We start from the raw sequence: 15,687 nt of genomic DNA on the forward strand, positions 1-15,687 counted from the left end.
TAAAAAAAAAAAAACCCTTTTTTTTTTTTTTTTTTTTTTTTTTTTTTTTTTTCCAAAACCACTCGCCTTCCACTGACTGCCCCTGTACCACATCAAACAGTCTCCTCTCCTCCACGCCTCCGGGGTCTGGGAAGTCTCACCTCACTGATTTCACGTAGAAGGAAGGCGGAGGACCAGCAGCCGCCGCCGCCTGCTCCCCAACGCGCAAATCCATTTCAGTTTGACCGTGAACCCCCTCCCAGTTCGTGTCCTTCTCCGCCCCCGCCCCTAGCTCCCGCTGCTGCGCTTCCAACGGGGTTCTCGGGTCATTTCCTAGCGCAGGTCACTCTGGCTGGCCTCCTCCCCTCAACATCTCCTCCTCCAGCTGCAGAGGGGGCAGGGGGAAAATTAAGAGAGAGAGAAAAAAAAAAGCCCCAAATGGGAATTCGCCTGCGTGGAGTCTCTCAGTCCCGGCGCTCCCCCAAAACATCTGCCATCGGCCAAATTCGTCACCCCGGAACCTTCTGTCTTCATCAGGCGTTTAAAAAGGGGGGAGGGGAGGGGAGCGCTGGGTTATCCCCTTCTTTCTTGACCAAGAAGCAAAATAAAACAAAACCAAGGTGGTGATGCAGGAACGGGGAGATTCCTTCAGTCTCTAGAAAACTAAATCGGTTTCTTGCTGGGGGTGCAGACAAGTCCGGAAGCTCTTTGGAAGGGGAGGGGGTCTCTTCAAGCAAAGGGGAGGAAACTCGAAGTCGCTTTTTTTTTTTTTTCCATCAACAACATCAATAACAACAATAACAGGTCGCTCCTGTCTACCCTCTGCCTCCTCCGCGTCCCTCCGGCTGGGCATAGTGTGTCCCCGGCCCGGGAAGGTGGGGGATGGGAGCGCGGGTCCAAAACGCCGCCGCGCTCCTTTCCGACGACGGGAACGCGGTCGAAGCCAGCCCTGCTAATTTTTTTTTTTTTTTTTCCCTTTTCTCTTTCAACTCTTCGTCTGTCCTTTTCGTTTTTTTTTTTTTTTTTTCTTTTCTCCTCTTCTACCCCGGCGCTCCCCTGCCTGCGCTGCGCGCCCTTCAGTAGGTGAAAACCAGGTTGGAGATGCTGGACTCGAGCCAGTCTCCCGAGATCATCTCGCTCACCTCGGGCGTGCAGTAGTCCGGGAACTCGAAGTGAGAGCCGGAGCCGGGCTCGAAGTTAAAATCCAGGTCCCGGTCAAGCGCCGACGACGAGCTGAAGCTGCCCAGGGACATGCTCTCAAAGTTTGAGCTGGGGTTCAGGTCGAGCAGGTCGTCTTCGAACTCGTCGTCGGAGGACGAGGAGCCCGAGGAGGAGGAAGAGGAGGAGTGGGACGAGGCCGAGGAGGACGCGTGCGAGGGCGCGCTGGACGGGGCGGGCGAGGCGGCGCGCAGGCTGGCGTAGCCGCGGTGGTCAGCGGGCGAGCGGCCGGCTGCGGGGGACGAGGCGGCGCTGCTGCGGCCGCTCAGGCTCGGCGCCTCGGGTGAGCAGCCCGCGCCCTCCTCCTCGTACAAGCCCAGGGGGTCGCTGGGGTCGGCTCCCGCGCCCACGCCGCCCACGGGCGACGACGACGTGCCCAGGCCGCCGAACAGGTAGACGCGCTTTACCTTCTTCTCCGCCAGGTGCTTGCCCGGGGCCGCGAGCGCTGCGGAAGCAGAGGCCGCCGAGGAGGCGGAGGCCGAGGCGCTGGGAGTCCGCGCCTTGTACAGCGAGTGGTGGTCGGCTGCTGCGCCCAGGGGCAGCGGGGGGGCGGCCCCCGCCTGTTCGGCGGCAAAGGAGGAGGCGGCGGCGGCAGCCGCTGCTTTCCCGCCGCCGCCGCCGCCTGACAGGATGAGCTTGGCGTGCGGTTTGCTGACCCCGCCGCCCGCGCCGCCCGCCACTTTGGAGCCGCAGCTCTTTTTCTGCGCCGGTTTGGAGTTGGCGCCGCCGCCACTCGCACCGCCGCCTCCTCCCCCCGCGTTGCTGCTCCCGCCGCCGCCGCCGCCCCCATGGCCGCCCCCGCCGCTGCCACCGACCTTGTCTCCCTTCTCCCCTGGCTTGGAGGAGGCGGCGGCCGAGGAGCTGGAGTTGGCGTTGCCGGACTTCACCTTCTTCCTGGGCCGGTACTTGTAGTCGGGGTAGTCAGCCATGTGCTTGAGGCGCAGCCGCTCCGCCTCTCGAATGAAAGGGATCTTGTCGCTGTCTTTGAGCAGCTTCCAGCGTTTGCCCAGCCGCTTGGAGATCTCGGCGTTGTGCATGTCGGGCGACTGCTCCATGATCTTGCGCCGCTCGATCTGCGACCACACCATGAAGGCGTTCATGGGCCGCTTGATGTGCCCACTCGGGGTCTTGCACCAGCTCGGGTCGTCGGCCTTGCCGCCCGTGGAGGCGGTGGAGCCGGGCGTGGGGGAGGAGGCGATGCCCAGCTCGAGGCCGGCGCCCGAGTCCGAGCTCTCGCCGGCCAGCAACGCTTCCGTGTTCTCGGCATTGTTGGTTTGCTGCACCATGGCCCCGGCTCGGCGGGCGCCCACGCGCGCTCACACCCTCGCGGCGGCCGCGGCGCGATCGCCGGGCCCTCCCGGCTTCCCGGGCCGAGCACACGCCGAACGGGAAGACGCGCGCGGCGGCCGAACTGGCCCCTCAACTCCTCGCAGGGGCGGAGGTGGGCGAAGAGAGAAAAGTCCCCAAAAGATGCGGGGAAGGAGTTCTCCGCCTCTCGCAGAGGAGTTATAGTTCCCAGGCTGGAGAGTCTCTCCCTCTCTCTCGCTCTCACCGCGCTGCAGTTTGCTGTCTCTCGGCTGAGTCTGGAGACCGTGCTAAAGTAGAGAGGAGTTTCTCGAATGCTGGTTGCTGAAGCTTCCAATACAAGTTTCTCGCGGCCTCCCAGGCAAGTCTTTTTTTTTTTTTTCTTTTCCCTGAAGCAGTTGATTCCAGTTCACGAGTGCTCTCGGTAGCTCAGGAAAGCGACATAGTCTCTAGCACTTAGTCCCTCTCCTACAATGCAAAGCAAAAAAGACTCTGGCTCCAGGACTCTCTGTGGGCGGAATCGGCACTAAGGAGTTTGTGCAATTATTTTGTTGCAAGGTAGGAAGCCAAAAAGCCTGCATGCAACAGACTGGCATGAATAAATGTATGTTTCTCCCTCCCTTCTGCAAGAAGGGAGCTGGTAATGGCAAGAATTCCTCCAGTGCAGACTCTTAAAGAGCGTGCAAGAACTAGAGACCCGACGGCTAAACAGGCCTCTTCCCCTCACACACAGTTTCTCTTGCTGCAGCTTAGAGCAGACCCCAATTCCGCCTCGCGCCTCTTTATCCTTTCACAGTCTTGGCTGCAGCCAATCAGTTGCTGTAACCAACGCTTCCTCATGCCAAACCCCTCCCCCGGGCTTCCCATTGGCTTGGAACCCGATGCAATAATAATCTCCGCGTGCAATGAGAAGCTCCAAATCTGACCTCATTCCAATTTACAGAGCAAACTTTTTAAAAGGGCTAGAAGTACAGCTGAGATTTCTGCTGCCTCTTTTTTCCTTTTGCTGTGTGTGTGTATGCGCGCGCGTGTGTGTGCGGGCGTGCGTGTGTGTACAGTGTGTGAAGAGGATGTTAATGCATGAAATTATTAAAGGGAGAGACGGAAATGTATTCTAACCATTATGTTAGATAACAAGGGACTTGGAAGGGGGCGGGGTAAGGGTGAAATACTGTAAATGGAAGCTTTCTGCTTAAAAGCCAAGTGATTATTTTTATTACTTCTTTTCAGCATTGGAATAAAGAATCAGCCTCTCGTGCAAAATCTGTTCCCCAGCCCTTTCTTAAAGCCAAAGCTGTAAAGGGGAAGAGAAAGCCACAACAATAAATCAATGGATATTGAAAACCATTAAGAAAGTGGTACCTAGACACCTGTCATCACAATTATTTTAACAACTCTAGGTGCAGCACAGATGTTGATGTATTGTGTAAATCCCTTCAGAACCATTTTTGTGCTGTTTGTGGAAGGCAGGGAAGACCTCTTTGCAATAATTGCTTACTCTCTTTACCAAATAGGGGTCAACTATGGTTATTTAATGATTTAAACTCCCTGTAAATCCTGCATAGCCCAAACAGAGGAGCTTTCCGTGAGACACATTAGGTAGTGCTCCATAATTACCTCAGTGGGCAAATTTCCAGAGTTTTGTATAGGATGTATAATGGTATGTAAAGGATGGAAATCGGTTTTACTTTCTAAATATTTGTTTTCCCTGTTTTCAGAATTAAAGATTGCTTCACTCTCTTCCCTCTCCTCCTCCCAAAGCCATCTTCCTCCTTTCCTTCTTATATATTTCCTCTTGTTATTTGTTACTTGAATCGAAGGGAACTGAAAAACCAAGGCAAAGAGAAACTGTAGAAGGAGGTGATAACTGGTAGCAGAAGAGAGTAGGGCCTCCGGATTCATAGTACACCTGGCTGCTAATCCTTCCTACTGATTTGTAACTATGGGGATGTGGCCAAGTCTCAGTTTTCCTCATCTATTATATGGGGGAGCTACTTCATAGAGGGTTGTTGTGAGGGGTCAAAGAATTTGTGACTATAAAGCACCTGATGTATTGTAAGCCCTCAATGAATACTAATACCTTCCTTTCTAATTCAAATGCCAGACACGCTCCTAGTAAAAGCTGCATGTTGTTCAAGAGACTTAACACAGAATAGCCACTGATGTAAAAAAGTAATAACAGGCCAGGCACGGTGGCTCACGCCTGTAATCCCAGCACTTTGGGAGGCTAAGGTGGGTGGATCACTTGAGGTCAGGAGTTCGAGACCAGCCTGGTGAACGTGGTGAAACCCTGTCTCTACTAAAAATAAAAAAATTAAAAACTTAGCTGGGCCGGGATGCATGTGCCTGTAATTCCAGCTACTCGAGAGGCTGAGGTGGGAGAATTGCTTGAACCCAGGAGGTTGCGGTGAGCTAAGATTGAGCCACTGCACTCCAGTGGGTGACAGAGTGTGACTCTGTCTCAAAAAAAAAAAAATTAGTAATAATAATAATCACAGATCATTGATGTGAACCATACAAGGACAATAGTGGCAACCCTGCCATTCCATTGATTTTAAAAGAAAGGAACTCCATGAAGAATACTAAGAAGAATGTGGCAAAGAAAGGATGCCAAGGTATTCAAAATAAATGTTGGCCACAGAAATTACTTGTTTTCCAACGTCTGAAAATTAGAATTGTAGTAAAAATCAGCTTTCCTTAACACTATAATAGGAAACTAATATTCTTCAGGCCAACCATAAATGGTTAGGTAAGATCAATCCAAAATAATTAAGTCAGCTTTTGATTCAGATTAAACTAGTGCTGGGTAGTAAATTTCTATTTATCTTGTCAAACTTTTAAAGTATGTAGGCTGGCAATAGGCCCAGGTTGTCAGAATTTTACCGGAAAGAACACCCTATGTAGCCATCTGACTGGCTCTGTAAGGATCAACCACAAGCAAAACTGTTTTTGTGGGTAAAAGCAAATAATTTTTGACCATTAGCTACTTGTATTATATACTTTTTTTTTTTAATGAGAAACAAATCCTTAAAAAAAGAAAACCCAAACCAAAACACACGGGCACTTTTCTGCATAACAGTGTTGCTGTGTTATAAACTTCATTTTATCTGGTGTGCATAGAAACACATCCTTAAATGTTACCAATCTGACAAAAAAAATTATTTTAAGAGGGTTATTATCTGTAAGATCAATATTTTCACTAGGATAAAAAAGAATATATTTATTTTTGGATTTGTACTAACTAATGATTTGAGGGTGTAGCTAGTTTGATAATTCAGTTGAGTATCAATATTATTGATTATATTTCTAAGTCATTTATGCTTCCATCATCAAATATGATGGGGAAGAGTGGAAATTAAAGCAGTCATGTTTCTGCTTAAAACACACGGATTTTTTAAAGGGTGTACTAAAACATAAGCCACTGGCCTCATTCTTTTGTTACATGTATTTTCTGTATTTCAACAAATCCAACAAATTTTAAGACACACCATTATATTACATTCCACCAAGGAAGAAGAACTGCCAATGAAACTGATATCCCCCTAGATGTAGGATGCCTCCTTATTTCAGAAGAGTTGAAATGAAAAGAAAAATTTCCTCTTAGACTTGATGAAATATGGTATCAGTAACTTCCATTGACTTTATAAGATGATTACTGTATATATATTTAATATTACACAAGTGCTTAGACTTCTGAAATAGATCTGTTCTAATGAGTTAGTTCTCTTACAATGTAAGAAAACATATGACAAATGCCCTTTTATTAAAGTCCCCTTTATGACCAAGTAAGTGTGTGCACACTGGAATGTATTGGACCTCTCAATACCAAATAATGAGAAAAGATTTCTCCCTTCTAATTCCCTAACTTCATATGCTCTGTAATCAGTTCTCCATTACTGACATTTTGTTCCCAAAATACCAGATATTTGGTGGCCCCTACTAAATCAGTACTCAGTGTTCCCTCTGCTGGCTTTGCAGTACATGAAGTAATTCTTAATGCTACTCTTTTAGCTCTATGAAGAGAAAGCCAAGATAATTTTGCAGAAGAAAAAAGTCCTGGTTTAGAATAATAAACTGTCTTTATTAGCAATGAGTTAGACATTTCAAATTTTGAATTAGGTATTTTATTTTATTCCCTTAAATGATGGAATTCCATTTGAGATGTAAGTGTAATATCTGCTAATGCATTTCTTCTGCTCTCACACACCTACACAACAGAAAATCTCACATCCATACAATTATGGGGCACAGATGACATAAGATTCTATTCCACTGCTTAATATATTCCTTTGGCATGGAGGGAGGGACCTGAATGGAAATTCGTTTAACAAATCTGGATTTGCACTGATTTGCAAGATTTTGCCTTGCCTTGGTTACAGAAACTATGACTGTAGGAGCTAGTCAGACCTGACAAGTATTCAGTTCAAATAAAATAACGAGGAGGAAAAACTGTATAGTTGTTACTTTACCTGACAAGGAAGAAGCCCTGGGAAATCTGATGCATTGGCCTTTGTCAACTGAAAGGTGCCAGTATTTTTGGTTCCACACTTTATGGAAAAGAAGCCTCCATATGAGACTGATTTACTTCTCAGTCAAGTACACGAGCATAACTTACACTTCATCCTTTTGGGTTGATGACATTGCATTGTAACTGGACTCAGCACGGAATGGGGGTGAGGGGGGTGGTGGTGCGTGCATTGAAAAATAATATATGGAAATAACTCATATTTGCAAAATATCAAAATAGGATTCTGGGGTAAATGAAACCTAGGATTTATGTTTACCGCTAGAATAAGCTAAGAGTTAAGAAACCTGCATTTCTAACAATTTTACTATTTTCCTGTCATAACCAGTGACTAGCACACAGCTTAAGCTGTTCATGCCAGTGCCGGGTCATTATTCCTTTCCTCTCGATTTTCTCATTAAAACAAGCAGAAGACGAATGTTTGCAGAGCCACGTAGATTGCAAGCATGAACACAGGCTTCTGCTTCACTTCCAGAGGCAGAAGCATGGCACCCGGGAACAGCCTGTCTGCAGCCAGCCGGCTCCCAATCTGGGGAGAAGCAGCCGCCAGGTGGCATCGCTGAGCCTCCCTGCGCCGGCGAGGCGAGGTGGGAAATCGTGGGGACAGTCAGTTTTCTTTCTTCTCCCCCTTCCTCCTCTCCCGAACCCCTACCACTCCCTACCACTGTACCTTCTTAAGTTAGAGGCTTAAATGCTCAACGAATAATAGGGTATGTCGATGAATTGTGATCTTTTTTTTCATAAATCAAAGTTTAGGGCAACCACCCGCTGCCTCCTGCTCACTTGTCAGGAGCTCCTGCCTCCTGTCTGGATCAGGTAACCCAAGTCGGGGGGATTATCAGTTTCCGTTTCCCTGTCTTCTTGCTAAAGTAAATGCAGTTTCTCCGGCTTCGGAGAGCGGCTGCAGAGAAACGGCGCGCCTTACTTAATGACGCCAGTGCAAAGGCCACCCCCTACTCAAAAAAAAAAAAAAAAAAAAAAAAAAAAAAAAAAAAAAAAAAAAAAAGAAAGAAAGAAAGAAAAGAAAAGAGGTTTCCTTCAGGCAGAATGCCTTTCGGAGAGCAGCGACTCGGTCTCGCAGGCACGGCGCTCTCCCTGGCTTAAGCTCGCCGAGGATTAATGGTGCTCAGCCTCGCTCCGCCGCGGCGGCCGAGCCTCTCCTTTCGCTTACAGTTAGAGGGAGGACATAAATTGGAATCGACTCAGACTGTGCTTTGTAGAGGAAAGTTCTTCCTACTGTAAACATGTTTCAGGCGATCCTGTCAGCAGCATTTTAACACCCGTCTTCCGTTTAGGTTTTACGACCGGGGAAGGAGCTGAAGACGCGCGCGCGCGCACACACACACACACAAACGCGCGAGCACACGCAACCCAAGCCAGGACACCTCCCGCACCCTCGCGGGCTCCCAGTCCTTTGAATTTGCAACCGATCTCGGATAGTCGGGGGGGGGGGGGTCGTTTCCTGGGCGCTTGGCTCCTCGGTCCTCCTACCCCCATCCCCTGGTCCTTGGAGATGCTATCCAGTTCCATCAATGACCAGAACCGACAGCCACTTGGCCCCTGCTCTCTTGGGTGCCCAGCATCCTTTGCTCTGGACGACTAAATGCTCTCTGTGAGCCTTGCTTGGATGGTACGGTGCGCGCTGTGCGTGTGGGACCCACTCTTCGGCAGGCACACGACCTTGGTACACCGTTTGGGCAACCATCCACTTCATCCCCTCCCTGGACCCCGCAGGCTGAGGCCCAATTAAGAGCGCAGCTGCCTGGTCTCTTTCAGGAGGGCAGAGCAGGCTGCGCGTGCACGGCGCGCGGGGAGAGGAAAAGGGCTGAGAGCTGAGGAAAGTAGACAATTTGTTGCACCCCAGTCCTCAAGCGTCCCTACTCCGCGGATCACGGAGGGGCAGGCGTGCATTGGCGCCTTCCCTCGATCCCTCGGTCGTGCAGGAAAGACTGGACGGCGGGGGCTCTCTGAGACTGCGAGGGCCACGGAGGCGCCCCAGGGTGCCAGGCGCCCTTGTCAAGGGGCGCGCCCGACGCTCCAGATTCGGTCCCCAGCACCTGTGGGAGGCGGTTTCGGGTCTGAGAGAAGGGAACATATGGCAGGTAGTTAACAGGGAGAGGCTGCGCCCTGGGCGCAGTTACGAGGAAGCCAGGCTCTGCGGAAGGTCTCGGCTCGCTTTGTCCTCCTTGGATCAGCTGGTCTCTGCCTTTCCGCTGGCAGCTGCGACAGTCAGGCCCTGGCGCAAGCGTCCGGGTGGAGCTGCCTACTCTACCCGGGGTGGCGAGGGTGGGGGGTGGGGGCGGCAAAACCACCCCAGTGGCCCCAGCAGGCAGTCTAGGTGGGGCACGCCCCACGGGCTTCCCACCCCCAACCCAACTGCCCGTTGTAGCAATTACAGTTTTAGCCCCGTAGGGGAAAGCGGGTGATTTCGCTTTTGGAAAAACACTTCAACAAGAGCAACCCTAAGCCAGCGTTACAAGCCAGTTGACCTGCTATTGGAGGTTGTGCGAGGGCGGGCTGGGTCGCGCGCGTCTGCCAGGGAGGGAAACCCGCTGGGGAGTGGGCAGAGGGAAGCAGAGCAAAATGCCAGATAACAGAAAGAGGGGGAGGAGGAGGAAGAAAGGCGCTTGATTGCAAAGAGGGGAAGTGGGAAGGCACGGAGACCGCGTTGGCTGCCAAGTGACGCGGGTCAGGAGGAGAGGGACGAGTGCGTGGCGGGCAGCGAGTATAGGACGCGCGGGCCCCCTCGCCAGGCAACCGATCTCCTTTCTGCCAGCCCTTCTCCTCCCGTGCTCCCGCCGTAGTCAGACATCACACTTGGCGCAGACAGCGTTGGGGGAACTCCTAGGGATGGGAGGGGTGGGGTGGGGTAGGGACCGTAGAACCTGATGCCCCAGACCGCGCCTGGAGTGCAGTACACCTGGCAACCGGGACTCGCCATCTGCTCCCAGCTACCGCCTCTCGGGCCAGGGGTGTGGGACTGGAGAAAGATAAGAGAGTGGATGGCTTGGCGTCAACCGCCTCAATGAACTCAGTCAATCAACGTTTATGGTGCTCCTACTGTGTGCGGAGCGCAGCCTGGGTCCCCTCCAGCTGCTGGTCTCGGGAACTGCACCATCTGTTCAGTTAGTCAGCAAGCTAGAAAAGAATTCTGTTTGTATGGTTGTAAAATAAGTTCAAAATTCTAACAATAATGCATATGCAAATTTGCCGTGAAAGAAGGGTGATAGAGATAGCTTGGGGATCTGGAGAAGTGTTGAGTCTCGCAGTACAGAGGTTTTGTGATTTTTCACTGCTTCCTGAAGCATGAAACTCCCATCCTTCCTGTCCCACATTCCAAGTTAAAAAAATAATTTAGTGACACTTTATCTGGCTATCACGATTCAAAAATAACTGAAGGCTAGTACTTAAACACTCAAACTTAACTCATTAATTTCAAAATATCAGACCCAAACCACTGCCTTCTTGTAACAAATATTTTGTAATATAACTTTACTCTCCTGAAATAAACTCTGTGGATTATATAACTTACTATGCACAAAATTAAAAAAGAAACTATAATGTTCAAACTATAATACTAAAGGAGAAATACACAGTAGGTAATTTATGATAAGACAATATACACTTCAGATATGCATGATAGGGCTGTATTTCACTAGAACACCCAAAATGTTGTCCAAAAATTTAAACATTCTCCCTAGGGAGTACTACTGCCTAGGCATGATTTATGCACTATGGGTGGCAGGCAAATGCTAAATAATGAGGATGCTACTTGTATTCTGAGTTCTTAAATTTATAGTGGATGTGGTAGATTCTTATAATAAATCATCCTCCTATTACATGTGCCTTTATGTGGATCTGTTTCTCTCTGATTCTGGATTTGGTCACTGAGTTGCTTTAGGAAATGGGACATTAGCAAGCATGAGACCAACAGACTTCACAAGTGCCCATGTACTGGGGTTTGTCCACTGAAACCATCATATTGTGAACCTACTCCAGTGAGACCATGAAAATATCATGTTGTGAACTACCTTCAGCAGTCTGTCTTACTGGAGGATTGAAGGCTCCATAGGGAAAACCAAGGTGCCTTTCCAAGGCCAGCATCCCAGGCATGTGACTGAGGCCATCTTGGACTCTCCAGTTTTGGTTGAGTTGTCAGATGACTGCAGCCACAGGAGTGATTCCAGATGGGTACAACAGAAGAATCACTCAGATTGACAGCCCACAGAATTATGAGAACTAGTAAGTTGCTTTAAATCACTACGCTTTGGGTAGTTTGTTATGCAGTAATAGAGGTCAGAGTTGTATTAATTACAATGCCATTTGATAGATGCCAAAATATAAGTTCATGCAAGAAGGTAACTTTTTCTTTTTTTTTTTTTCTTTTTTGAGACGGAGTCTCGCTCTGTCACCCAGGCTGGAGTGTAGTGGCCGGATCCTGGCTCACTGCAAGCTCCACCTCCCGGGTTCACGCCATTCTCCTGCCTCAGCCTCCCAGCCTCAGCTGGGACTACAGGCGCCCGCCACCTCGCCCGGCTAGTTTTTTTGTATTTTTTAGTAGAGACGGGGTTTCACCATGTTAGCCAGGATGGTCTCGATCTCCTGACCTCGTGATCCGCCCGTCTCGGCCTCCCAAAGTGCTGGGATTACAGGCTTGAGCCACCGCGCCTGGCCAGGTAACTTTTTCTTAATGACTCTAGATCTTTATTAAAAATTCAGTCAATATTTTCATCAATGCCCATAGTGGATATAGGAGTTAGCTAAAATTGAATAAACCCATTGAAAAAGACATTCCATGCAAATGGACACCAAAAGCGAGCAGGAGTACCTGTACTTTTTTTTTTGAGATGGAGTCTCACTCTGTTGCCCAGGCTGGAGTGCAGTGGCATGATCTTGGCTCACTGCAACCTCCACCTCCTGTGTTCAAGCCATTCTCCTGCCTTAGCCTCCTGAGTAGCTGGGATTAAGGCACCCGACCAATTTTTGTATTTTTAGTAGAGACAGGGTTTCACCATGTTGGCCAGGTTGGCTCTTGAACTCCTGACCTCAGATGATTCACCTGCCTCGGCCTCCCAAAGTACTGGGATTACAGGCGTGAGCCACTGCGCCCAGCGGTGGAGTACCTATTCTTCTATCAGATAAAACAAACTTTATTTTTTTATTTACTATTATTTTTTGAGACAGAGTTTCACTCCTATCTCCCAGGCTGGAGTTCAATGGTGTGAACTCAGCTCACCTCAACCTCCGCCTCCCAAGTTCAAGTGATTCTCCTGCCTCAGCCTCCCCAGTAGCTGGGATTACAGGCATCCGCCACCACGCCCAGCTGATTTTTGTATTTTTAGTAGAGACAGGGTTTCCCCGTGTTGGCCAGGCTGGTCTTGAACTCCTGACCTCAGGTGATTCACCCATGTCAGCCTCCTAAAGTGTTGAGATTACAGGCATGAGCCATTGCACTGGGCCAAAACAAATTTGAAAGCAACAGCAGTTTAAAAAGACGATGAGGGACATTATATAGTGATAAAAGGTCTTGTCCAAGAAGAAAATATCACAATTCTAAATATATATGCACCTATGCACTATATATTCTAAATATATATGCATCTATGAGCTCCTAGATTATAAAATAATTGGTAGTAGGCCTAAGAAATGAGATAGAAAGTAATACAATAATAGTGGGGAACTTCAGTACTCCACTGATAGCACTAGACAGGTCATCAAGACAGAAAGTTAACAAGGAAACACTGAATTTAAACTATACCCTGAAACAAATGGACTTAACAGATATTTACAGAATATTTTACCCAACAACAGCAGAATATTCATTCTATTCATCAGTGCATGGGACTTTCTCCAAGACAGATCATATGATAGGCCACAAAACAAGCCTCAATACATTTAAGAAAATCGAAGTATCAAGCACTCTCTCAGACCACAGTGGAATAAAACTAGAAATCAACTCCAACAAGGAACCTTCAAAACCATGCAAATACATGGAAATTAAGTAACCTGCTGCTGAGTGATCACTGGGTCAAAAATGAAATCAAGAAGGAAATTAAAAAATTCTTCTAACTGAATGACAATAGTAACACAATCTATTAAAACCTCTGAGATTACAGCAAACGCGGTGCCAAGAAGAAAGTTCATCATCCTAAATGCTACATCAAAAAGTCTGGAAGAGCATAGATAGATAATCTAAGGTCACACCTCAAGGAACTAGAGAAACAAGAACCAACCAAACCCAAACCTAACAGAAGAAAGGAAATAACCAAAATCAGAGCAAAACCAAATGAAATGAAACAAACAAACAAAAAACGCAAAAGATAAATGAAACAAAAAGCTGGTTCTTTGAAAAGATAATTAAATGGATATACCATTAGCAAGATTAGCCAAAAAAGAAGAGAGAAAATCCAAATAAACTCAATTAGAAATTAAATGGGGCCAGGTGCGGTGGCTCATGCCAGCGCTTTGGGAGGCCAAGGCAGGAAGATCACCTGAGGTCAGGAGTTCAAGACCAGCCTGGCCAATGTGGTGAAACCCCATCTCTACTAAAAATACAAAAATTATCCAGTCATGGTGGCATGTGCCTGTAATCCCAGCTACTCGGGAGGCTGAGGCCAGAGAATTGCTTGAACCTGGGAGGCAGAGGTTGGAGTGAGCTGAGATTGCACCACTGCACTCCAGACTGGGCAACAGAGTGAGATTCTGTCTCAAAAAAAAAAAAAAAGAAAAGAAATGAAGTGGGAGATATTACAACTGACACTACAGAGATACAAAAGATCATTCAAGGCTACTATGAACACCTTTACTTACATAAACTAGAAAACCTAGAGGAGATGGATAAATTCCTGGAAAGATACAACCCTCCTAGCCTAAATCAGGAAGAATTAGATACCCTGATCAGTCCAATAAGCAGTGAGACTGCAATGGAAATAAAAAAAATTACCAACCAAAAAAAGTCCAGAACCAGATGGATTCACAGCTGAAATCTACCAGACATTCAAAGGAGAATTGGTACCAATCCTGTTGATACTACTTCACAAGATAGAGAAAGAAGGAATCCTCCCTAATTCATTTTATGAATCCAGTATCACCCTAATAACAAAATCAGGAAAGGACATAATCAAAAATGAAAACTACAGATACTATTCTTTTTTAAAGATTCCAAAAAGTCATTAGATATGAATACTTCTGCTTTTAAGTACAATGTGGTAATAACAGAAGGCAATTACAACTAGAAAAAAGACAAATTACATTAAATATATCAAAGATATATAGATGCATATAAGACTGTAAGAAATAAATTCTAGAGAGAGAAATGTCTTTGTTATATGAACCAAGATTGCTGGCCATTGTCTTGCCTGGGGCATTTTCTGAGTCTGGACACAGGCTTTCATAGACAGAGCAAGCAACTGTACTAAAGGGAAAAAACAGAATTTTCTTATTGCCATCTGATTCAGCATGGACAAATTGGAATCCACAAGATCATCAAATGAATAGCTCTTTTCCTCACAGATTACTCATTGAGTGCTAGGGCAGTATAGCAGACTGGTAGGCTGAGCCACGAAGACTCAAATCAAAGACTCAAAGAGAGAAATCAACTGGAGGCCAAGTCATGCTCAAGACAAGAAAATACAAAACAGGAAAAACAAAATATCTCCCTTTCAAAAGATTTGCCAGATTTTGAGCCTGGATGAAGAGAAAATAAAGAGCTAAGCCCTATACCTCTGAAGGACAGAACTTTCAAGGTGGAGGAAATAGAGAGAGACTTACCAGTCTCCCAATCAATGGACTACAGGTAGGCCATGCCCCAGAACAGGCTGGGCAAGAATGGCAGAATAAAATCTCCAGAAGTCTCTTGGTACTTAGGAGACAAAGTTCCATGGAGGGAGGAATCTGCAACAAACATAAGAAGGTCTGGCCCTAAGATAGTTGAAAACACATATAAGCTGCATTTAACTAAAGGTGCAAGCCAGCCCCAAACTAATGCCATTCCTGGCTGGCTTGAAATAATCAGTCCTTCACCTTATCCACTTAACAGACAAAACTACAAATTCTCTCTGGGTGGAGAAAGAGTAACAATTGCAATGTGTGTGGTAATTTTATAGACAAGGTTCATCCTACAATATTATGTGATATGCAAAGAAGCAGGTAAATAGACATGAAGAGAAAAACTAGAAAATAGAAGCAGGCCGGCCGGGCGCGGTGGCTCAAGCCTGTAATCCCAGCACTTTGGGAGGCCGAGACTGGCGGATCACGAGGTCAGGAGATCGAGACCATCCTGGCTAATATACTGAAACCCCGTCTCTACTAAAAAATACAAAAAAACTAGCCGGGCGACGAGGCGGGCGCCTGTAGTCCCAGCTACTCGGGAGGCTGAGACAGGAGAATGGCGTGAACCCGGGAGGCGGAGCTTGCAGTGAGCTGAGAGCCGGCCACAGCACTCCAGCCTGGGCGGCAGAGCAAGACTCCGTCTCAAAAAAAAAAAAAAAAAAAAAAAGAAAATAGAAGCAGGCCATAACCTGCTTCCAGGTTCCAGATCATCCAGATATTAAAGTTTGCAGACATGGACTTCATTATAATTGTTTTTTCATAGAAGAAATTGTGGAAAAAGTAAATGAAAAGATGAAACATTTAAACAGAGAATCAGAGTTCTTTTTTTT

At 47.3% G+C, this 15,687-nt stretch overlaps 1 protein-coding gene across 1 annotated transcript; it reads right to left on the reverse strand.

Moving 5' to 3' along the window:
- Window positions 1-40: 40 nt before the first annotated feature.
- On the reverse strand, window positions 41-3,694 carry SOX4 (SRY-box transcription factor 4). Its single transcript, XM_017873100.1, has one exon. It carries the CDS (start codon window positions 2,481-2,483, stop codon window positions 1,056-1,058), a length of 1,428 nt encoding a protein of 475 aa, XP_017728589.1. The 5' UTR covers window positions 2,484-3,694; the 3' UTR covers window positions 41-1,055.
- Window positions 3,695-15,687: the final 11,993 nt, after the last annotated feature.

The sequence above is a fragment of the Rhinopithecus bieti genome, unplaced genomic scaffold (genome assembly GCF_001698545.2).
Source record: "Rhinopithecus bieti isolate Rb0 unplaced genomic scaffold, ASM169854v2 scaffold_7724, whole genome shotgun sequence".
NCBI classification, from domain to species: domain Eukaryota; kingdom Metazoa; phylum Chordata; class Mammalia; order Primates; family Cercopithecidae; genus Rhinopithecus; species Rhinopithecus bieti.